Below are 23769 nucleotides of genomic sequence, written 5' to 3'. Positions count from 1 at the left end.
TGTAGTCATTCTGTGCGCAGGATAGTGTTCTGCTTTTAGTGGGTTTCATGCAGAGTGTGCAGAGATCAGAACAGGTCGAGGTGACATTTAAGTCTCCCTTAGCTGGACCTGAGCTGGTCTTTGGAAAGGAATCTAGTTCACATTGCATTCCTTCTCTCCCCAAGCCTGAAAACTTTAAATCTCAGTGGAATTGCTTGCATGACAGGGCTCTTCCAGGCAATGTGTTCTTCCTGTTCAGCAATGCTTTTTAGCTTTTATTAAAAAAAAGCGAAAAAACAAAACCAATCTTGCTGAAAACATCTCGAATTGAAAATGCAAGCGGTTTGTGTCATTTTTTTAAATTAATTTTTATATTTTTTGTGTGCTTTATTTTCCCTTTTGTAGCTTCTGTAGGTTTTACCACACCCAACCAAATAGCACTAGGTGATTGTTTTTTGCTTTTATTTAAAATCTATTGCACTGTTCCAGTAAAGCAGCAGTGCTTAGCCACTGATGATAAGTAGGCTGAATCAGTTCCTGAAAAATGTCCTATTTTAAAGTGCTTTCTGATTGATGTGGCACTTAAAAAAGGAAAGCCTGGTGTCTTGTGCTTGTACTGCTTTGCTTACAAGGAGGCTTATGTGCTTGCCATGCAAAGCAAGCTGAGCCCGTGGAGAACTGAGCGTCTGATCTATTCTCGGGGAATGAGTTGCTCCTATGCACATAAGTGCCCTTCTTCAGCGTGACATATGTGGTATGATTCATTGTCTGAATCTTTTCTCAGGTTCAGGGTTGGCATCGGAAAGCCACGTCCTGTGGTTTCTTGCTAGTTCCAGTCTTGGAAGGCCCGTTTGCGTTGCCCAGTTACTTATACGGAGACCCACTTCGAGCTCAGTTGTTCATCCCACTCAATGTTAGCTGCTTGTTGAAGGAGGGTAGTGAGCATTTGTTTGATGGTAAGAAATGTTCTTTGTTTTACCCCTTGGTATGCTTTTTTGCAAATGGGTCCCTTCTGGTATGAAGAACCTCATTTACCAGACATGCATTAGCTGGATGAAGGGTCTTTTTTTACATTTCAGCAGCTGCCTTCAGGAAGGTGGTGCTGGGAGGAAGCCGTGCTGGCGGCTAATCAGCAGGCAACAGTGTATGAAGTTGGCAGCAAGAAGTGCCAAGGCAGGGGAAAGGTTGTCTCCCAAGTGATCTTTTTTTGCCATAATGTTGCATACCGTTACAGACCCCATATCAAGCGGTTACTGTGAGGTGATGCTCTACTGTGAGAGTCTGTTGTGCTGGTGGACCCTGCCCATAGCTGCTCTGCATTTGTATCCTGCATTTGTTTATTCTCCTTGGTGAGATTAGGCTTTCACGACTGCCATCCTCTTTTTTTTGTTGCCATGGTTACATTCACGGTAAGAGTGTTTGCGCATGAGATTAAGAGCTAGAAACTGCAATCTCGTCTTCTGTGAAGTGACCTCGCCCTTTTGAGAGATACTGTTGTGGAAGCTGAAAGATCAGAGAACTCTGTCCCCTTGCAGAGAGAGGCAAGATTGCGTTGTGAGAAGGGACAAGTAGCAAAAGGCTCTGTTTCAAAATAGCAAAGATGATAATTTTCTTTATTTTCATTAACCCTTGACCCAGTGTCCAGGTATAAATGTAAAATGATTAGTGACAAATCCATATGCTGTGAGGTCACTGTAGCCCCGCTGACTTTGAACTAAGTATTTTCAGAGCGCTCTGTGGTGGTACACAGCAGCCCACTCTTCTTCCTTGCCCCCTCCCACACTCCCCATTACGTTCGTCTCCATCTCGAGAGACACAAAAGCTAAATTCAGGAATGAATCTGCTACTGGAGTGTACAAGACATATCTCTAATAAGATGGCATTCAAGGGACAGTTGACAGAAAAAAGTGTGACTGAAAGAAATGACTAGGAAAAACAAAGTGCACAGAGGTCTTCTGAGGAAAACTGAAGTCTTGAAAAAGAAGGAAATTAAGGGGCTTTACTAGGTAATTGTTACCTTTTTGTTTGTTTCAGGCTTTGAACCAGAAACATACTGGGACCGTATGCATCTCCTCCAGGAAGCAATAGCATACAGGTACGTACAGATTGGAATGGCTGGAAGGTTCATGTCTTCCTGCATAGTGTGGGATGAAGACCTGTGCTGAGCAGTCACTCCTGAGTCGTGTGGGTTCTGTCCCGCCTGCCTCCTTGAAGTCTGCTTGTGGATTATTAAACTAAAATACAACTAGAATGTCTGGAGGTGGTTCGGTGGGCGCAAGGGGCAGGTAGATGGTTTGCTAATGAGTGACAGACTATACTCCTAGCAAGGGCATTGCCTTTGGAAGGCGCCCTGTTATTCCAAGTTAGAAGCGGATAGACCGTGAATGGATTTCTTTCTGAGAAGGGACAGTTCACGTGTACTTAACGCAGTCTTGAACTGGATGACGACCAATGGTTGACAGTAGGCAGGGGACTGGGTTGTGCGCTGTACGTAGGAGGTTGGGCCCAGTTTAAGAAGGAATTGTTGGAAACTTTGAATACTATCTAGCCTTACCCATTTGTCTGCTTGAGCTGCCAGTTTGTTTCATGGTGTTGCTGCCAAAGTCTTTTTCATGATAGAGAGACTGCTTTTTGTAATGGACTTTAGCATGGAAATAAGCTTTCATTAGCTTAGAAAGCAGAAGAGGCACAAGTATTCTCCAAACAGCAAAGAACTGTCAGGTGAGCTGCTTAAGTTCTGTGTGGAATATTGCCCAGCATGGAAAGGAAAAAAAAAAAGGTGTTATAGCTTGAGACATTCCCAAGGAATGTCTGTCTTGACTATTGCTCTTCCCTTGTTCATGTGCAGCTGCCCCGTTTTAGCAGAGACTGCCCAGTGCCCTCCCAAACTGAGCTGCTGGCGCTCTTGTTTCCGGTATGAGTTAGGACAGAGCAGTGTGGAGTTACGAGCTTTCACACTCTGCCTGGCAGGGGCGGAGGATATTTGGAGAAGCTCGGCTCTCTTCATCCCTTTCCCCCTTGCCTTCAGGCCGTAAGAAAAGGGAGCCTTTGTGTTATGCAGGGTTTTCCCTGGTGCCCCTGCCTTGGGCTGAAGAAGTCCTGGCTGGAGTGGCTCTTCTGTTTTTTGGTTGGTTCTGGTTTTTTGTTTTGTTTTTTTTTTTTTTTTTTTTTTAATTCCCCTGGTGTTTGTTTCTCCAGATTTGGATTTGTGCAAGATAAATACTCAGCCTCTGCATTCAACTTCCCAGCTGAGAACAAGCCCCAGTATATCCATGTCACAGGTGAGCAGTATTTGGCAGGCACTGGGGCAAGGAGGTGGCTCTTATAAAAAAAAAAAAAAAAAAGAACTGTTTTACATGCAGTGTGTGTTTTGTGTCAGTGATGTCGGTCCTCATTGTCCCTTAATCAGATGACAAGTAGCTGTATCAGCCAACACAAAGCAGAAAACCGTAGAGGCAGTAGGAAAAGCAGAAGGCATTGCTGCTAATCAATGGCATTGGTTTGAAATCTTGCTTTATTGTGTCTCTGAAACTTTTCTTTCCAGGAGATGGAGAAATAAAGTAAAATAAGGCAGAGCTTATTCCAAATGCAGTGTAAATAAATGTGTATCTAGAAGCTAGAAGGAAGGAAAAGTGTTGGGACAAGTCAGTGCTTCATTCTCTTGCTTGAGGTCAGTTGTAGATGCATCTCTACCCATACACGCTGTGTGGGAGATAAAGCATTTAAGATACGCTTGCTCTCATTATTATTTTTCATAAATGTTTGTGATCTGTCAGCACTTCTAAGCTCCATGCATGGCATATTACAGTTCAGAGGGATTGCTGAGATGTGAAGACAGTGACAGGAAGAAAGCATTTGGAAAATTGCAGAAGCGAATGGAAACTGATGTAAAGTTAGAAAGATGGCTCAGAGCCTATGTCGTTGCTTTATTCCCTTCTACCAAGAGAAAGGCGAGACAGAGTGTGCTCTCTCCCAGTGTTGTTATTTGCTTGTAAAAGCGAAGGAGGAAAAGTGTATCCCATTTTATCTTGCTAAAAGGCAATTAAATGCAACTCAGTCCAGTTTCCTTTTCAGAATTTAATGAGTGAGCTGCCAGTCGTAGGGACTTAGGTCTGCCTAAGGCTAAAGTCCTGTCTGTTTCCTCCAGGGACAGTGTTTTTGCAGCTACCATATTCCAAACGGAAATTTTCTTGTGGGCAGCAGCGACGCCGGCGCAACTCCACCAGCTCCACCAACCAGAACATGTTTTGTGAAGAGCGCATTGGGTACAACTGGGCCTACAACACCATGCTGACGAAAACGTGGCGGTCCAGCGCCACTGGGGATGAGAAGTTTGCTGATCGGTTGCTGAAAGACTTTACAGACTTCTGTTGGAACAAAGATAGCCGGCTTGTCTTGTTCTGGAGTGACTGTCTAGATAAGATGCATGCTAGTGCTCCGTGAGATAGGGTTGTGTCTCTGAGGGAGACAGCTAGAAGTTTTACCCTGGGGCAAGAAACTAGAGGTGAAGGATGACTGGAAAAGAGCCTCTGTTGGATTCATCTTGAGGCTCCAGGGGGACCTGACCAATGTTGCTGTTGATATTCAACAAAATTTGATTAAGCCCTTGGAAAAAGAATCTGAGCTCTTTGGCTTGCCAATATCTGTCACCTGACCTCAGCATGGTTTCTAGTATCTGCAGTCCTTGATTGCCAAAACTTCAGTTAGAGCAGAGGTAAAGGAGGGAGTGCGCAAATAGTTTTCAAGGGCGGTTAGATGCAGCACAGTGCGATGGCAGCAGCTTACTGTCACTGGAAATGACCAGTGCCATTTGCATCTGATGTGCCTGACGGCAGCCTGCCTCTTTCCTTTTGAGGTGTACCTGGTTGTGTGAATATGTAAGATAAAATGTGAGACACTTGTTAAATTTCATACATGTAAATAAGTAAAAATGCAGCAAATTAAGAGACCTGATGTTTTGTTGTAACTCCAGACAGCAATACAGAATTGGGGAGTAAAGGAGAGTAATTGCCAAAAGGAAATACCGCTTCTTATGTCTAGCATGATAATGAAATGCTCAAAGTTCAGTGGTGGAGCTTTGTCCTTTAAGCATCCAGGACTTTCTGTCTCCAGCTCTGGTTCTAGAACAGTGTCATACAGTAGGAGCAAGAAGCCAGTTACCATCCTGCGAGGCCAGCATCCAAGCTGAAGGAGAAATCAAGGGCAACCGAACACAAGATGCCGCTGGGTGGAGGAACAAGGGGGATTATGAGCAGATTTTTAGGCTATGTCTGCATGCAGCAAAGCGAAAATGCCTGCACTCAAGTATTTACTCTTTGTCTTTGCAGAGAAAGTTTGCGTATGGCACGTGGACTTGGTGTGAGCTGGGTATTTAAGGGTGGGTTCGGGGTGGGTTGAGGCCCTGCATGTGGCGGGGCTGTGCATGGGAGGGCGGGCGGCTGACTCCTGCTGCGAGACTGTAACTGTTGCTATCTGTCCTTGCTAAATTGAAGTCAGTGGAGGGCTGACGCATTTGCCGTGGTGTTCAGACCCGATTCAAGGAAAATCACAGCAGCTTGAGTTTTACACCCTACGCTGAGTGTGGACGGCTTGGCTGTTGTTAGCCAGGGCCCACCTAGGGGGGCTGGGTTTGAGCTGCGTCGCCTAAGTGTGTCAGGATTATCGGTGCGTATCTCCACTAACATCTTTAAAAAAAATACTCTCTACTACGAAAGCAAGTTGCTGCCGTCTGTTCCCTGCGACTTTGCTCTGCAAGCAGCAGTGGCTCTGTGGAAGCCGTGTCAGCGGGGCGGGGGCGGAGAGCAGGGACAGCCCCTCACCTGGGGGCCGCTGGCGGCTCCGCACCTGCCGACCCGCATCGCTTCTAGAGCCGCGAACCTCCTCCCCCCCCTCGTTCCCCCTTCCCCCGCGGGAGGCTGCGGACACGGGTGAGGTTTCGGCCGCTGCGGGACTGGGCCTGCGGCCGTGCGGGGCAGAGCCGCCCCCGCGCAGCCCTACGCGCGTTCTCCCTGCGCGGCGGAGGGAGGGGGAAGGCCCTGCCGCCCTCCCCCGGGGGACAAGTACCGGGGGGCGGCCGGTGCCGGGGCGGGCTCAGGCGCCCCGTCCTGCGTTTCACGCTGCCTCGGGCAGGGGACGGGGCTGCCGGGGTGTCCCTGTCGCTGCTCCTCCACCTCGCAGGTATTTTACAGCTTTTCCACCCTTTTGTCCCGGCCAGGGGGTGGGGTGTCCCCGAGGGGACCCGCCGGGTACGGGGCGGGAGGGGGGTGGATCGCGGCGGACCCCTTTGCCCAGGAGAACGGTCGAAAAAGAGCCCCGAGGGTCATTTGAGTTACACTTTGCTGTAGCTGCTGGCAGCCCCTGGTCTGTCCCACGCCGTTTTAGAGAACAAAACCTCATTAATTTCACCTGGGCTTAATGTTCTGGTTGTTGTAACCTGTAAGCCGTGGCCGTAAAGCTCCATGTTGTGATCTGGGGGCGGGGGGCCCGGGGGCGCACGCGTGTGCGGTGGCCGCAGCCGCAGCCAGGACGGGACTAGCGCGGTGCGCTGCTCCCCGCGGCGGCCCCCCCGCTTTTGGGGCAAGCCTTAATGCGTGGTTCTGAGCTCTGTTTTCTCAATTGCAAGCCTGGGGTGGTTTTAGCCTTTCAGGACTGCTTTAGGGCTAGTTTTATTGTGTTTTGAGGTTCTCAAGCTGCTTTTAACAGCGCAGTGAATTTTTTTTAAAAAAAAAAAAAAAAAGCTTACCGGGGAAGCTAAAAATAGGAGATAACAGTTTTTATCTAACCACAACTTTGTGCATTGCATAGAAAAGGCTTCCAACAGGAGATGAGGATGAAGCGGTTCATGGCCATGTTAAACAGGAACAAAAACAAGGATCCCCCGCCAACCAAGCTGCTGGAGCTGGCGGGACAGCTTTGCCAGGACCTCCAGGGCTCTTCTAGTCTGGAGAAGCTTGTTGGGGCCGTGATGGGATGCAAACACAAGATGTATTTTCTCACTAACGTCCACATTGTCCGAGCTTGCGTGTTCGTTCACATCCATAATGGGCAGCACGACGCAGCCTGCAGACTCCTGGAGGTAGGGATGTGTTCTTTGTTTCTTCAGTATTAGGAAAAACAGTAGAGCCGTTAGTGCAGAGGTACCCAAACTGCAGCACATGGAGCATTTCCAGCTGGCGTACGGCAGCAGAAGGTGATCTGTGTGCATCGGTTGACCCTGAAACACAGGACAAAGCCTCTGCTACAGGCAGTTACTATTAATCAGCCAAGGGGAAGAAGGTAACTGGGTGATTATGGGGTTGGTTGTAGTTTGTGAAAGCAGGATTTTTGTTCTCTAGTGTGGTGGTTCTCAGAGTTTTTCCACAAACTTACAACTCAGGACATAAAGGCCTTGGGGAGGCCAGGTCTAGAGGTCTTGGCAGGATGGGAAGATATGAGGAAGGCTGGATGGCACCACTCAGGGTGAGGGATTTTGTCCTCTGGATCTGGTAACATCGCCCTTTTCAGCAGGGGAAAAGGAGGAATTAGGCAGGCAGCTCCCGGTGTGCGTTAGAGAAGGCACGGTGAGCCATATGCTTGGTAATGCTACCGGCTTTGTCAAACCATAGGAATCTCTGAGTAAGTTTCTAGTTGTTGAGGGTTTTCCCCTTTATAAGAAGCCTGACTACCTGGGAAGGGTTTGCTTACATACTATTTTGTTTTAGTGTTGCAAGGCAGAAGAGAAGGAGGAGCTGGTGCAACTTTGGCATGAGATTCACTACCGGAGGGTTATGGAGAAACACCACACGGATTTTCTGACACCACTGCAGAAATTCCGTTGCAGGAAGAGGTACGGCAGCATGGGGGAACCAAAATTTTTTTTCTCTGCTGTAGTTAGCAGCTGCAGGGGATAGAGATGCAGAGGCTTGTTTTGCATCTCAAGATGGCTGCTTCTCAGAGATTAAGTCTTTCTTGGTGTTTTGACCACTGGTGGCACTGTGAGAAAATTCCCATGAATGGGAATGACTCTTCTTTGAGTCCTTTTTAATCCTGTTTTCTCCTGCGTACAGGAATCCTCCACCTATTTCCCTTTGTCCTGAAGGTCTGAAGAATCGAAACTATTCAGAGGAAGTACGCCAGCAACTGCACAGGTTTGCTGCAGAGGTGACAACAAATCCAAACAAGAAACAGCGGGTAGGGATTACACTACTTCTAATCAAATCTCCTTGTCACGTAAAAGTAGAACTCTGTGATCAGGGGTCTATAACTGGTTTCATTCTAAATTCTTGTTTTCAGAAGCCACAGTGGGTGTAGGATTCCCAATATTTGATCTTTCCCTAAAGGTTTCTTTAAAAAAAACATCAAGTTCATGTTAAGAAATTTCACTTGCTTTGGACAAATAGATCAGGGGAAATAATTTCCTCACTGGGTTTTTAACAGTTCTAATTTTGTAGTGATTGAGCATAGGCAGTGAAACAACCCTCACTCGGAAGAGCTATATTACACTGATAAATAGTTCTGACTTGACTGCATTATAGCCTATATAAAATTGCACTTTGCTTACCAAAATATACTTTGTACTGATTTATCACATTAAATTCACAGAATTTTAAAACATGATAGCCTGTCTTGATGTACGCATGTATCTACCTTATTGGGACAGGCACACATTTGTAATGAAAGTGATGTGAATTAATTCAGTAATCCTTGTTGCAAGGCGAAGGCTTCAGATTTTAAAGTCTGCCTCGCTGGTGCTCAATTTTTCCAACACCCGTCCCATATGAGGCAGGATGGGCTGGTGATTAGCTCTGCGATGTGAAGATGGGTTATTTCCTATCCTTTTCACAAAGCAGCAACAACTTGCAAATTTTTGTTTAAAAAAACCAACAGTCTGAATTGGGAGCATAATGAAGTTGCATGATTAAGCCCTAAAAGGTCAGGATATGATCACTTACACATTAATTTTCCAGTACGTTCTTCACTTACGTGATGTCATTATTTAACAGTTTAATACAACAGAATTTTTTCTCTGAATGTGATACAGATGTTTATACTGCTCACAGTTTGTGAAAACTATTTAATGCGGTAAATACATTAGTGTTTATCCTATTAGTGTCACGTTAGTGATGTGGAGCTGTCGTTCTGGGGGAAGAGCGTGTTTTGGTGAGGTTTTACGTTTAAATACGGCAATCTAAAATAGTAGTATATGGCTTCCCTTAGCAAACAAGTTGACTAGGGGAGCAGGGTGGGATGTGTGTCTTCCAGCAACTCTTTTAAGTTTACGAATCGGTCTCCTCAATGGGATCCACATAAATTTATCGGAGACCTAGTGAATAAATGTCTCTGGGTTTGAAAGCTCTTCTGCTGGGCTGCTTTTGGAATTGAAGGGGAAAGCCTGATTATTTGGATGCGGTTTATTTTTTTTCCCCTTGATCTCTCCCTACACCTGGGTTTGCAGGAGGGATTGGCTCGGGATATGAACCTGCAGCCAACTCAGGTCTATAATTGGTTTGCAAATTATCGACGACGACAAAAATCCTGCCTCCCTCGTAAGGAAAAGCTCAACAACTTGTGTCCTGAGAGGGCTTTGACATGCCACGCAAAGGAGCAGCAGGATAAAGGATCCTACACTCCACAAACTGCAGGTTCGTCTCTTCCTAATGGACTTAGAATGTGGTCCAGAAAGCTGAAAAACAATTTTAAATTCGCTCAGGAAGGGAAGGATATTCCTTCACCACAACAGCATCTATATGCTGATGGATCAAATGGACATTGGAGGACTCTACTTCGGTGGAGCACCTCATTGTTTGGCTAGAGGCTGTCACTCTGTAAAAGGAGCAGACATTAAGGCCTGTGTAAGGACAGGTGAAAAGAGATGCCCATCTGGGAAGGGGTACCAAGTGAAAGCAAATACATGGGAGGCAGCAGGTTTTTAGCTCTCAGATTCTGGGATCAGGGCAGTACTCCAGTAAAACCCAGTATTTCCATACCCCTTCACAGAATCTTGACCAAACTTCAGTCACAGGGAATAAGAGGGTCTTGCTGCATTTGGCAAATTAGACTTGTTTCATTGCTTTTTGGAGTAACTGTTAGTGTTCCTTCACCTGCCCGGCCTGCACCTTTCAGATGGATCTTGTGTAGGCACCGTCTCTGAGCAAATGGAGATAACCCTCATGCCCTGTGACCCAGGGTGGGAGCAGTCAGCTGCAGATCTGGATAAGCCTCCTCAAGGAACATATTTAAAGATGCTGGAATCCAGGTGATGTATGAAAAAGCCTTTACAGGGACAGTTCAGAGGTGAAGCAACCTTTAAACTTGTTAATGGAACTGACTTTCATGTCAGTAGTTCCCAGGGAACATCACTTAGGAGTCTTGAGTCTGTCGATGGGAATGGTCCATGCCCAGCATCAGGCAGGCAGAGCACCCAGCAGTTAATCTCCCAGCTGTCAAGGGCAGGATTCAAAGGTTTAGCTGGGGGGTTCACCCTCTTTGCAAAACAGTATGTCTGGCTGATTCATTTTCTCCATCATTACAGCTTTACGCAGAGCAGTGCGCTGTATGAAGCGAGGACAAGCAAGCCTTTCACCACTCACAACATGGAACAACCCGTAGCTTTTTGCACTGAGGCTGTGCTGGAACCAGGAACCTGCTTCAACGCCGCTGTCCTGCAGCCCAGAGGAGCAGCAGGCAGTACTGATGCCAGCTCCCAGCTGGATAACTTTGTCCTGTGCTCTTGCGGGTGCTTTACCTTCCCAGATGAACGGCTGCCCACGTGGCAGCCCCCTTGCAGCACCAGAGGAGTCTCTGGCTCCGTGTGGACCTCAAGCATAGAAGGTTAGTAAAACTGCACCTAGATTGTTGACCTTAAGAGTTTTCAAGCTTCTCTTCTCTTTGGTGTAAACACTTGCTCACTTACACAGCTTTACGATGTCATGACAAATGGGAGCAGGGCTTATCTTGAGCTCTGGAGTTCTGTTCCCATAGTAGCTCGGTGAGAAAACCTGTTAGTTTAAGGTGTTAAAACAGACATTCTTACCTACTCTTTTGTTTAAACTGTAACTGTTTCCATAAGATAGTACTTTTCCGGCAAGGTGGATTCCTTTTGGCATTTCCATTGGAAGAATCCCTTCTGGCATTTCCATTGGAAGAATCCCTTCAGGTGTTGTCTTCTCACCCTGTCAGTTTGCAAACTTCTGGGTTTTTAAATGATGGTCCTTCTTAAGAGATTGCCTGAGCAGAGGTTGAGAACTTCTTAACTGTGATGTGGTGGTCATCTTTGGCAACACATTCTCCTTTTCCTTTCTGATATTCTTTCTCTCTCCCTCTCTTCTTTCCTTCCTGTCCAGTCTCCAGTCTTGTTTGACATTCCTGCCATCTCCCTGTTCTTCAGAACAGCCTTGATAGGATACGTAAGTGATGTCCACCTGCTTCTGCTGTAGGTCTACGGAACAGAAAGTGCTGTGACTGCCATTCACCCAGCCTCTGGGGAACGTGGAGCAAGGAGCGGAGGAATAGCTGGGTCAGAGGTTGGGGTCATGTTATCTGTAATTGTCTTTAATACAAGCATTTATTTCAGCAGGTATCAGAGCTCCCTTGAGCAGAGTCCCTCAAGGTGGCTGTGTTGAGGCCAGTTCAGGAAGACTCATTCAGCAGTCAGATTTAGAGGTTGAAAGCTTCATCCTTAGAGAAGGACAGCTAGGGACCCTGGAATCTATCCTTCCCCACAGGTAAAGGGAGCAGAAAGCACAGGGCTTCTTAAAGGCAGGGGTAACAATGATGCTGTGGGTCTAGCCTTGTCCTGATCCCCCTGTTGAAAGGGGTTGCAGAAAGAATGTGGTGATGCATCTCGTTCCAGGGGCCTTGACTCTCTCCTTGCGTCCATCATATTTTGCAGATGTTTTCATCTGTGCACTGGCAATGGGAAATGCTGTATAAGTGTATATGTGTTTTACAGTTAGTGTAGCACAAAGGAGATCCAGGACCAGCCTCATCAGGAAAGATATGAACCCCTCTTGTTAAAGCAGGTTTAGCTTCTAAGCTGTTTGCCTGTTTTTTCTTTTTGGCAGAAAATCATAACCTATACCGATGCAGTGAGGGCTGGTTCCGTGGGCTGCGTTGGTAGGGCCCATGCTTAATCCTAAAATAGTTTTTGTAGCTTCATAACCTCATGACAAGATTATTCCATAGTGCAAGCTTTCCAAATTGGAAGACAGAAAGACAGGCACTGTTCTGTCTTTCTGTTTTCCACCTGTAACAAATGTTTCAGACTGCAGGTTTTCTCTGGGACTTGAGATAAATTCACAGAACGCAAAACAACAAAAATCTGTGCCATCTTCCGTATGTTATACAACTTCCATAATGTTACATAAAAATGAACACTGCCAAACAGACATGATGAGGTTCCTTTAATTTATTGATCTGCAAGACAGAACAGGAGCCGTACCCCCATTTCATAACCCTTCTGCTTGACACTGTCCAGCATTTGTGGAGGCATGACCCTGTCAATAACGTGTCAAAGAGGTGGGTAGAAGCTGTTTTATTCCCGCTTCATAGAAGAGGAAGCAGAGGCACAGAGAGGCTTTGTGGCTTGTCAAACAACAAGGGAAGGCAGTGATTCACTGGAGATAAAGATAGGTGGTTTTTTTGCCACCCGGTTCCCTACTAAAAACACTTCTGCCTTTTACCCCTGTTTTCCAGTTGGCTTGGTGCCTGCAGTTCATATTCATGTCAGACTCCTCGCTCTGAATTGCTGGGGGGAGCCCAGGTCTGGGACTTGTAAACCCCCCTCAGTCTGTGTGTTGGGATTCGCAGCTTTAAACAGTGGCTGAAGATCATGAAAGATCAGTGAGGCTGGCAATATTTTGGCTGGATTTAAAATTGCATGTTCTGCCTCCAGAATGAGCTCATGTTTATTTTTAAAATATGTTCCACCAGTAGAAGAAATCTATGGTGAATGTCTCCTTGTTGGGTATGTCTGCTGTGCCAGGAATCCACGCACCCTTTATCATATTCCTGGCAGGGACAGGACTTGAGGCTTCGTTGACACCTTCTGGTGAGGATATAGTTATTTGAACCCTGTTTAGTGGCCTGGTCCAGCTGCCCCCAAAACCTTGAACTCCCCAAAGTGCCATGAATGCTATGGAACAGCAGTCTCTTTAGAAATGAGCGATGCTTAGGCTGCCGTTTCATCTTGGCCTGTTTGCAGTTTCTCTCTAGGGAGCCAGGAGACCTTGCGTGGATAGTCTTGGTCACTGCTCAGTGAACGGCAGTGAATGAGGATCACCTTTGTTATCGGGCAGAGCCCTCTAACAGAGTTACTGGATTAGAGAGAAGTATTGTGTCACCAGGGTCATATTTAGCGATAATGTTGCAATGGGCATCACTCATCCGAGGACTCATGAAGGAGTCAACAGCTTAAGCTGTGAGGCAAGTGAGTGTTGCTATCCTGGAAAGACAGGGCAGCGAAGTTATCCCTGCTTTACAGATAAGAGTAGAGCACGGAGAAGGAAATTGTTTATCCAAGGTCACCCACCTGGAGCGGACTCAGTGTTATGCTCTCACTGCCTTGCCAGCACCTGTAAGTGCAGGAGTAGAGCTACAAGTCAGCCAAAGGACCCTTAATCTGCTTGTCTCATTTTTAAAGGTGCTCACCTAGAAAGGACTTGGCCTGAAAGCTTATTAGAACAATTCCTGTTGATTTCTTTCATGGGCTTTTTACAGTCAGTCCTACGCACCTGGGCTGTATCCAAACCTCTGATGATCTACAGGGCTGTGAGGTGGGAGTGTGAGGGGGAGCCAGGCTGGGAGCTGACTGTCTCCATCTGCTCCTGCTGCCTGACAGGAGAGTTTGATCCAGCTAGCGAACGGGAAGTCCCTGCGGGACACCAACCAGATGCTCGCCTTTACAGATAGTGGTGTCATATCCTCTTCACTCCTTGAGCTGGGACAGGTGGAAGGTAGCCCAGCTAATGGTTCATGCACAATATAACTCTCTTGTGCCTCACATTTCAAACAGAAAAGCACGCTGAACTCTCTGGAGCAAGACAGACTGCATTTATGAGCCAGCATATTGATTTAGAAAACATCAATGCTGAGATGTTCGTTGCAGCTTACCGCTTCTGCCTGCATTTTTAGGATTCCAGCTCAGAGTGCTAGGAATCATCCTGCTTCCAGGCTTTCCCCTCTGGATAACCCAGCACCCTGACACTGTCAGGCAGCAAGTCCAAAACGTGCTAAAGGAGGCCACCGTTTGGCGTGTTGTCTAATTAAATCCCAGAATTTGTTGCGAAGGGCATTGTCCATGTGGTGTAAGTGGGCTATGAAAAAGCATGAGACACATCCGTGGGGGAGCAGGGGGTCGAGTCTATTCGTCATTAGTGCATGTAATTGCCTGGATGCAGCCTCCAGCAGAGGAGCTTCAAGACTGATTGCTGGAACCTGGGGGCATTCCAAGGAAGGGCAACTAGACACTTGTCCTGTTTCTACTTTCTTCCTACGCTCTATTAGTTGGCACCTTTGGTCTGGGCCTGTGTGGCCATTCATACCACGGGAGTGGTATGGGCAGTGGTGTTGGAGTATAGATACTTTTGAGTTGGTGAGGAAGGGAGAGAACATCCCATCGTCAAGTACCCAGTGTCTCCTCCCTGACCCAGTGCCTGCAGACTGTGACCTCTTTCTAGAGGTTGGCGGAGCCCCCGAGGGAGGTGTGGATGGGGAGCCATGGCCCCAGACGCTCTACTGGCGGCCTTGAAAAGCTGTAGCAGAATCTTAGCCAATGTTGTGGCTATGTCTAAAGCCACACGTTTGTATGTTTTGACTCTTAAGATCTGTTTTGTTTTTTTTTAAATATGTTCCAGGAAAGACACATTTTGGTAGACATCTCTTTCTTTCTGGCAAATGTTCTTGGGGCATAAAGGAAAGCTGCAAATCGAGATGTCATTCCTGTATACTGCTCCTGGTCAGGCTAGTCCCCCCAGGGCAGAATCTGTATTTTCAGGCCATAACAATTTGGAGAAATGGGGCAGGTTTGTAGACAACTCAACAGAACTCTATTGAATTAATAGTCCTGCCAGCAGCCCCTCTTGACCTGCTGCAAAACATTACAGTAAGTGGTGAGTAGAGCATAAATACAAATGCATTTGTGTATCGTATTTTCTCCAGTTCCTGTCAGAGTGTGTTTGGCAAGCCTCAGTGCCCACCTGTTCCTGCACCCTGCATGGAAGAAAGCCAGGCCTTGGGACAAAGCCAGGTAAGAGAACGCACCTGATGTTCAGAGACAGGAGCTTAGCGCTGCACACGCTGTCCAGCTGTGGCTCTCACACAAGAGGTGTGAATTCTCACATCGTATCTAGTGTGGAACATATCTGATCGAAGCATACCTTTGGAATCTGGTTCAGAGCAAGCTGGGCATTCCCTGGGTGGCATCCAGCAGATGCTAGGAGGAGAGGTGGTTTTGTTGTTTTTTCCACTTGGACTGCTTATCAGACCCTGATTTTACTAAATGTGTCATTGAAATGATGTCCACAGCAACCTGTGCAGGTCCACAGTGTCATTTACATTTTGAGCAACGGAGGGCTCCCCTGGCCCTGTGGAAAGCAGCTGGCAGAAGATGGCTGCTCCAGCATCCTCTCTTCTGAGGGGTTCTGCGGAATTTGACTGCTCTCTCAGACCTCTTAAAATCTTTCATTTCCAAGTCTGTGTTATTGCTGAGGGAAAGGGATTTTGCGCTGTTCCGAGATGGCTGATAGCAGTGTATGGTAAATAGGAAACGATAAAAGAAGTTACTTCTGTGATCTGGATGCAGTCTGCATGCCTTCTTATGGTGATTTTAAGGCAGTGGAAAATATATGTTAGAAATCTGGTGCTTTCAAGGGGATGGGAACACTTCTGTGAATTAAATGTTACTTAAAAATAGGACCCAAGAAAGCCCTATCTAAACTGTACCTTGAGCTATTTCTTGGCTTCATGCGTGTTGGTCTGCCAATCAGTTAGCATCCATTTCTGTTTCTCTTGCAGCGTAAGCTGATGGAGAAAAGCTTTTTAAAAGAGATTTTGAAAAGCAGGAGACCGTATCTGCTGGCCTCGTTATAGGAAGTGGCTGCAACTCTGAGGGCAGTAACAGAACCTCTTTTGAGCCTTTGAAAGCATCAATATAAAGATCTGTATCTTGGAAAGTGGCCTTTTTACCAGCTATAATGTGAGCCAGACGAGTAGGAAAGCTTTGGGCATTAATAATGAATGAGCCTTTTATAAGATTTCCAGAGCATGCAGTCTGTAGCTGGAGTTTTCATCCTGCTATTTTGCATTCTTGCACTGATTTTGCAATGGTGTAGAAACATGACGCTCGGTGCAAATGTGGGCTGGGGAGCAGGGTGCTGTGTGATGCCTGCAGATGTCAAAAGGGGACATCTTCAGATCTTTGTAACAATTACTCAGTTCTGGAACTGAGAAAAGCAATTTTTGCGTATTTTAATGTGTGCTGTAGGAAAAGGAAGAGCTTGAATGGGTAAATGATTTTATAGTGTTCTACAGACTTCCTGGGCACTCTGTTTCTTGCTGAATCAACTTGCCCTGGGCTTGTTGCAGGAATATGCAGATGTTTGGTTCCCATGTCTGAACCACAGGGGTGCAGAAATACATCTCCTTTTGTCCACACATCACTTCCAATTTGCTTTTCATAGATCATGCATCCTATCAGAGCCAAAATGAGAGTAAAACAAAACAAGCAAGCAAACAAAAAAAGTTAATTTTTGAGATATTTCTTTCCCTCCTGGAACAGAGCTTCCTTGTTCAGGTGATCACTCCCTTCTTAATTATTTCGGCCTGGTCTTACCTTCTGTCATTTACTTGCTTTTATAGGAGCCAGTGCCTTGGGCAAAGGGAAGGGAATCGCTCTTCTCTGAATTACAAAGAGTTGAATCGTGCACTGATTGTGCTTGTCATTCTTACACCCACGTGCTGTACAGATGGACTACTGTACCTGAGCTTAGAGGGGAACAAGGACTCTGTCCCTTTGTGCCCACAGCCCTCACCGTTGGCATTCCCTCCCACTGTAGGGCCTTGTGCTCCTCTGTGTCTGCCCAAAAGAGCTCTTCCACCGCGAGCAGCCGCATCAGTACAGATGGGATGTGGTGAAACTGATTCCTTCCCATGTCTTTCAGGTTCCGGAGGATCCGGTTGGTGACCCAGTAACCAATGACACGTTCTGGGCAGCATGGCTGCTCTTTGAATTCTCCGCTGGGGGACGGATGTGACCTGCCTGCAGAGATGCTCCGTGTGGTCTGCACTTCCCCAGGAAACACCACATCCTTTCCTGGTTTTTTTTTTTTTTTTTCAGATGAATGAGGTGTTTAACATGAAGATGAATAGTGAGGTAGAAGGATGAAGACTCTTTCTAATAGTTACAAAGTTTGTTTTAGTTACAGTTCTATTAAGGATTTTGCAAAGGATAGAAGAAATCAAAGGTGCATTGTGAATTGTAGGCTTTTACTGGAACAGTCTGAAGCTTCACTGTTAGATGCTAAAAATATCGAGTCACTAGTTCTGTGGCAGTTATGTATTTCTACCCATAGCACCGGTCAGGTCCGAGTCCTTCATTACATCATGAAGGTAAATGAAGCTCCTTTACTCAAAAAGAGTAAAATTTAGTTACATTGCTTAGCAGTGGATATTGGATAACTTTTTCTCAGGCCTGGAAAAGAAGGTCTCAGCTAAGTGCTGGTAAAATACTGCTATTTCTTATCCCTGCATTTTTGTTGTACTGCTAGGTGTAACTTCTGGAGCGTTCCATGCTCTGCACTGCCACTGATGACAAACTGCAGCACGGCAGAAGTTTCAGTGCTCAAGTCAAAGGAGCAGGAGCCATTGTGTGAGAGCGTATGGACGCCAGCCAGACCCTTGATGCAGGTTTAAAACTAACGCTGCAGGTCGTTGGGCAGTCTTTTGGGTATTTTCCCTAAATATTACTGCTATTTTTTAAAAATCTGTATTAAAAAAGGGGTAATACTTGCCAAAACTCCAGCCCCTGGATACATGAAGTAGATGCCTCCAGTACCTTTTGTAATGAAGTTAGCAAATAAAGGTTATGAATGACTCTTTCTCCAGGGTTTGTTTTTCAAGGTAAGGCTGTGAAGTGATTACTCACACAAGGTATTTAATTCTAGATTAAAACCCTGTCACCAGCTGCCCTGGGTGCACCTGTGCGTGTCGAGACCCTGATCCTTCTGTTCTTTTGGTGGATTTCACTCAGAGGGCCATTTTCTTGTTGTGGGAGGTGTGTTAAGAACAGCGGTGTTTGGGACGGGTTACACGCTTGTTCCCTTCAGCAATGGGCCCTTGGGGGAGCCCCAGAACCCCCTGCGGGAGGCGCTGGCCCGGTCCCGGCTGACCCGCTCCCGCCGGAGCGCGCGGCTCAGCCGCCGCTTCTGACGGACTCGGGCCACGCGCCCTTCCCGCCGCTCTGCCGGCCGCGCGCCGCCTTCCTGCTTCATCCCCATTGGTCGGCCGCTCCGCCGCGCCGGTAGCAACAGCGACAAATATATCCTGCCGCTTTCTGATTGGCTGTCGCCTCCCGCCGAGCCATAGCAACAGGGAGCGGGGCGCGCGGCGGCCGTTGGCGAGGTGAGGGGAGGCGGGGAGCGCGCGCGGCCGGGCTGAGGGAGCCTCGGGGCTCCGCCGGAGACGGGCGAAAAATAACGCCCCAGGCGCAGGAGGCAGCTACACCCGGCGCTGCTGCTGCTGCCAACGCCAGGCGAAAGGTATCGCCATCCCCACCACGCCGCGTTAAATCCGTTTACGAGGCGTTTGCGCTGCGGTGGACAAGAGCTGCGTCTCCTCTGCGGCCTGTGGTGGAAAGAAAACACGACCCTGTCATGCGCCAGCTTGCCAAACGGCTTTCAGGCAGAAGCTGCAGCCCCGTAGCAAAATTCACACTGGATCCCGATAGATTTTTGTATGAGACCCCAAATCAGGTACTTTATTTCTCACCCCTAATGATGTGACATGTCACTATGATTACTATGATTTAGCTCGTCAATAGTATGTAATACATGTGGCTGAAAGCTAGGGCGGTTACATTTCCCTGCTGTTGAATGTTGAGGTAAAGAGGAATGATGCCTCTCTTACAATGAGACATATTTTCAGTTCCTTTCAAATATTTAGTGGTGTTCCCTGCCAGGGAAGATGATAAAGATTAGATTAATGCTACTCCACCTGTATAGAAATTTTAGGTACCTGTCATTCAAAATGAAATAGATTATATTCTAAGAAAACAACCCATGCTAGGGAATGCAGGTATTTTGGTTTTGGAGGTGACTGACCTTTGCCCTACTGTGTTAACAATACCAGTGTCCTAAGGCCTTGTAAGTTTGTTTGTTTGTTTGTTTTTAATAGTTCAAGAACACAGTTGTTTTGACTTTTTAATTAAAAAAAAGAGGTTCAATCTACTAGAATTCCTAAGGAGTACTAGAGCAACACGTCTCTTCCAAACTTAAATCTGAAAAAGGCTTTGCAGCTAAAGCAGAATTAAAGCTTTTTCTCTTACACTTCACTTAATGAATTTCATTTCCAAATTTGTCACAGTTGTTCTCTGGAGGACAATTAAATTTTCTAGGTCATTTCCCAGATGAAATAACTTATTACTCTTATAGAAATTTATGTTAGATGATTCAAAGCTTGGTATGTAAAATCCAGCAAATTAAAAGTATCTCTCTTTAAGAGATGTGAGATGGTTGAAGTATATTCTGGCCCACTAGCATCTTTGCCCTGTGCCACCTGGATATCGAATCTGTAAAAAACACTTTTGAGGAGCTAATTGCATTTGGACAAGAATTTGTAAGCTGTGCCTACAGATGATCTCACAGGACTTGACCATGCTGAGTTCCAGGTAGCTGAGCAGCATTCGGAGGTGGGCTGCTACTTCCCCATCTGTGAGCTAGAGCAGGTGGGATGCGTAGCCACGCAGTAGAGTATGAGATCAAGTGACTCTGATGAACACCAGTGATGTTTCGCTTTTGGCCTTCTCTGCCTGTGCTGCAGGATGGAGGTAGTCTTTGAAGGACGGCGTAGTGGAGTTTTTTATATTGTATTAGCATAGGGCTAGCATTTGAATTGTTCCGTTTGTGTCTTACCTCATTCTTGTTTCCTAGGTGTGATTTGCATCCCCGTCATGTTCTGGTTTCCCTATCCTACCATATGTAGGAAGCTCTGGATGTGTTTATGTTGTTCTTCCTTGGAGCTGTAATTAGAAGCACTGTGGCTGACCTGCCCTGAGCTGAACGTAGTGTACCTGCTGTTGTTATTCCTCCTCCTCAACACAGCATGGCCTATCAAATGAAGGAGCTTGCCCTAGATAGAAAAAACAAAGCCGTTTTGATCTTAAAATGCATATAAGGGCCCAAAGAACAGTATGTGTATGTGTTAATGGATCACAGAAAGGGGATGGGAATCTAGGAGCACTTTGAGAAGTTCTGTTACTTAGCTGTCACTGAGGTGAGGAGGACACTTTCCCAATAGGCAGGCATCCATATTTTCCAGTGCTGCTGCTGGAGTCTCTTGTTCTAGATGCCTCTGTTCTGGAGGCTCAGCTTGCTTGGGGCCTCGTTTTCAGATGAAGTGAGCATTTATGTAGCGGCTCAAGTAGGGCACCCAGAATAAGAGGCCACTTTTTAAAATGTTGGCAAAGGCATTTTGTTTTATCTCTGCACTTCATTAGTCTTATGCCCAAAGTCTTTCATGTTGTGTTCTACAGTGGAAGGTCATTGTTTCAGATCAATCATTTTCAGTGGGATTTAGTTCTAAATCAAACTAATCCACTTTGGTAAAGTTTGAAGAGCAGTAAAAATTCATTTGTTAAGACAGATCTGACCTTATTTTTTAAATGTGGCTGCTGATGCTGAGTTGTTAATTGTGTATGCCCAGCATGAGGTGTCCAGAAATGCTGGACATCTAAATTCTGATCTTATCTGTAGGCCGCAAATGCTCAGCACCTCTGAAAAAAAACAAACCTGGGATTTAGTAGGATTGGTTGGTTTTTTTTGTTTTTTTTTTTTTTTTTTTTTTACTTTCAGTATTTATTTAACATAGGTTGGGATCTTTCCATTTTACATGTAGAGCCTTTTTTCATTATGGTGCTCTGGTGACAGCTTCTGATAAGCAGGCTTTTTCATGTTTTCCTGTTTATGTTTGTGATTTCTGTTTACTTTCCTTTGATTACCTAAAGAATAAACCACATTCTTCTATCTGGACAGGACTAGCGACCGCTGTGGTCTGAAGCAGCTCATGAAGAGTTAAAGCTGCTTCCAATTAGCTACTGTGCTCTCCACACTTAAAGAAACCCCCACAACTGAGCATGCTTCACAGCCTCCTGTGCATAGCCCTGAATCATTCTGGCAAGTAAAAACACTGCCATAATCTTTTATTCAGACATAACGCTTATTCTTCACTGGACTCTGAAATGAGCAAGTGCTTGAAAATAGCACATTTTGCCAGAGAGTTCTGAGGATTTATCAGCTCATGTCTGCACAGGACTTTGAACGTGCAACTGTGTGTGAATGCTGAGTGGTATTAAATATGCTGCAGTGATCCCAAATAGGTTTCGGTATACAGCCCTAACCTTTCCCATGCAGGAGCAAGAGCTTCACAAGTTTTGTAAATCACTGCCCTTTGTTTTAAGGATCTTCCCATGTTGGTGAATAGATATACAATGTACTTTACTACAATTCACGGCATGAACCCCATTGCTGCTGAGCAGCACTTGTGCAGTGTAATCTTTCTCCCTTCGTTCTAGGCTTTACCTTTGAGTTATGAGGGAGGTTCTGTAAGAATGATTCAAGATTAATATGAAATTGAAGTATGACAAATAGTAGAATATTTTCACACACACGGTGACAGCCTAGAGGCTTCTGTTGCTCGTTAAACTGTGGTGTATCATTGAAATTATAGTCCTTTGTGGTTCGGGGAAGAATCATCACACTTCAGCTACACCCACTCCTATCTCGTGCTCTGATCTTATCCTTGGTTACAACACCTTTCCTCCCTGATGCACACTGATCTCACTTTACTAGGGGGCTGTGCTGACAGGATTCTAACAATAACAATTATAGATAGTCTAAGCCTGTGAAACAATCTGTCCTTACAGCACTATCTGAACATCATGCCCCATGTAAGTGCCAGTCACAGTGTTTCCAAGATCAGATGCCCACAAACTCTCCATCTCTCTTTCTCTGCTATGTGTATCTCTACTTCCTTTGCCGTGATGGGGGTTAACCTCCCCCATCAATTGCTAGTTGCTGCTGTTCTCTCTGTTTTTCAGTGTGTCGTCCCCAGGACTTTTATCATTTATCAGTTCCCTAAATAAAACTTTTCCTTGCTGTAGAGAGGGAAGATTGTTTGCTCCAGGGATGAGGAGGATGTTAGTGGCAGGGACTTTGTAGTACCACTGCTTTAGTTCCACGAGTCTGAGGAAGAGTGCATGCTTCCTCACTGCTACCAGGGCAACCAGAGGGGGAGCCTTTCCACCATGGGGAAAGGCATGGGCTACTTTCCTTATCGTGTTTCCTCTTTGCCTTGTAGCTCTGTTCCTCAGCTAAACACCAGCACTGGGGAGACTGCCTCTGGGTCTGCTTTGGTGTCCCCAGTGCCCCTGTGCAGAGCTGAGCAGTGAACTAGAATGGCATTTCAGCAGGGAGCTATTTGTGGAACATCGGTGCTGTCCAATAATCAGATACGCCTGTGGAGCAGAGCCACTGCCTTAGGTCATGGTGCAATTTTCAGTACCATGAGTTTCTCCATCTACAGATTCTTGCTGGGTGTGGTCATGGTGCCAACAGCTCTCAATCCTGCCTCACGAGAGCAGCATTTCTGAGCTTTGCTGGGAATCGCGGAGCTCTGTAGCATCATGTATGATGTCTGGCATCTGAGCTCATTAGTGGAACCACAAAGTTATGCGGTGTTTTGCACCCCATTCAGCACTCTAGTGAAAACCCTGCTGACATGCCCATTTCCTTTCTGTTTTTTATTTTTAAGACATTGTAACTCAGCTTATAAATATTGTAGCAGATTAAAACTTGTTGTCTGAGCTCTAATTTGTTTTTATTTGTACCTCTATAGATCCATGGCGCTGCTATTATGGCTGAAGATCCAGACACTGTACGCGCAGGAGAATATAGGTACTCTCCCACAGACCTTCTGTGTGTGAAGTGCAATCTCTGCACTTTCTTTAGGGTACAGTCAGACTGTAGGAATGCTGCATACAAGGTTGCCTTATTTTAGCATTTTCCTTGCAACTGTTGCATTTAGACATGTATCTGGTTTTAGAGCAATGAGGTGATGTATCACCTTGTGGATTCAAGGTTAAGAATTTTTGAGGTGCTTTAAACTGAGAAATAGCCATTATATAGAAGCTTCGATTAAGAAAACCATAAGCATTTAATAAGAATGTTTTTGTGTGTGTTTAGATATATCCACGTATATTTGTCAGATTAATGCAGATTGTCTGGTTCAGTGGGTGAATAACTGGTTTTAAAAATACTTCGTAATCTGTTTCCCTCGGGAGCCTGAAACTGCTGTACGAGACTGGAGAGCTTTGGGTAGACCCTACAGCTTTTCAGAACTGTTGGAGCACTTTGCAGAATGACTAATCTCTACTAAGAAGTTACTGTAACTGCAGAGTTTCCAAACCGGTGAAGGGTATTGGGCATTTTGGGGTGGCCCACCTCTCGCTATTCTTGCGTAAGTGTTACATATATTAAAATCTGTATTTTTTACATTGAATCATGCCTTTTCACAAACATATTCCCGCTGTCCACAAGTAAAACT

General features: G+C 45.9%; 2 protein-coding genes across 20 annotated transcripts in view; both read left to right on the top strand.

Moving 5' to 3' along the window:
* Nucleotides 1-5355, top strand: part of DEPDC5 (DEP domain containing 5, GATOR1 subcomplex subunit) — a 47021-nt gene extending 41666 nt beyond the window's left edge. For all 13 annotated transcript variants that reach the window (XM_063350606.1, XM_063350610.1, XM_063350611.1 and 10 more), the window contains 4 exons: nt 764-935; nt 2014-2074; nt 3178-3260; nt 4127-5355. In XM_063350606.1, the coding sequence (XP_063206676.1) occupies nt 764-935; nt 2014-2074; nt 3178-3260; nt 4127-4422 (612 nt within the window). In that variant the 3' untranslated portion in view covers nt 4423-5355. The remainder of the gene's footprint in view (nt 1-763; nt 936-2013; nt 2075-3177; nt 3261-4126) is intronic.
* A 67-nt stretch (nt 5356-5422) lies between these two features.
* On the top strand, nt 5423-18083 carry ANHX (anomalous homeobox). Of its 7 annotated transcripts, none has more exons than XR_010073112.1 (10): nt 5423-6156; nt 6784-7054; nt 7680-7804; nt 8025-8148; nt 9413-9599; nt 10081-10213; nt 10490-10788; nt 11301-11480; nt 15115-15202; nt 17115-18083. XR_010073112.1 is itself a non-coding variant. In XM_063350620.1 (9 exons), the coding sequence occupies exons 2-9, from the start codon at nt 6803-6805 to the stop codon at nt 17143-17145; spliced, it is 1239 nt and encodes a 412-aa protein (XP_063206690.1). In that variant the 5' UTR covers nt 5423-6156; nt 6789-6802; the 3' UTR covers nt 17146-18083. The 7 variants fall into 7 exon arrangements, 4 of the variants coding, with proteins under 4 accessions (XP_063206690.1, XP_063206689.1, XP_063206692.1 ...); XR_010073113.1 differs by having other exon boundaries at nt 11301-11363; nt 17115-17147; XR_010073111.1 differs by having other exon boundaries at nt 11301-15202.
* The last annotated feature ends 5686 nt before the right edge of the window (nt 18084-23769 follow it).

The sequence above is a fragment of the Chroicocephalus ridibundus genome, chromosome 13 (assembly GCF_963924245.1).
Source record: "Chroicocephalus ridibundus chromosome 13, bChrRid1.1, whole genome shotgun sequence".
NCBI lineage: Eukaryota > Metazoa > Chordata > Aves > Charadriiformes > Laridae > Chroicocephalus > Chroicocephalus ridibundus.
Note: the sequence above shows the minus strand (reverse complement) of the source record. Positions and strands in the feature narration are given on the sequence as shown.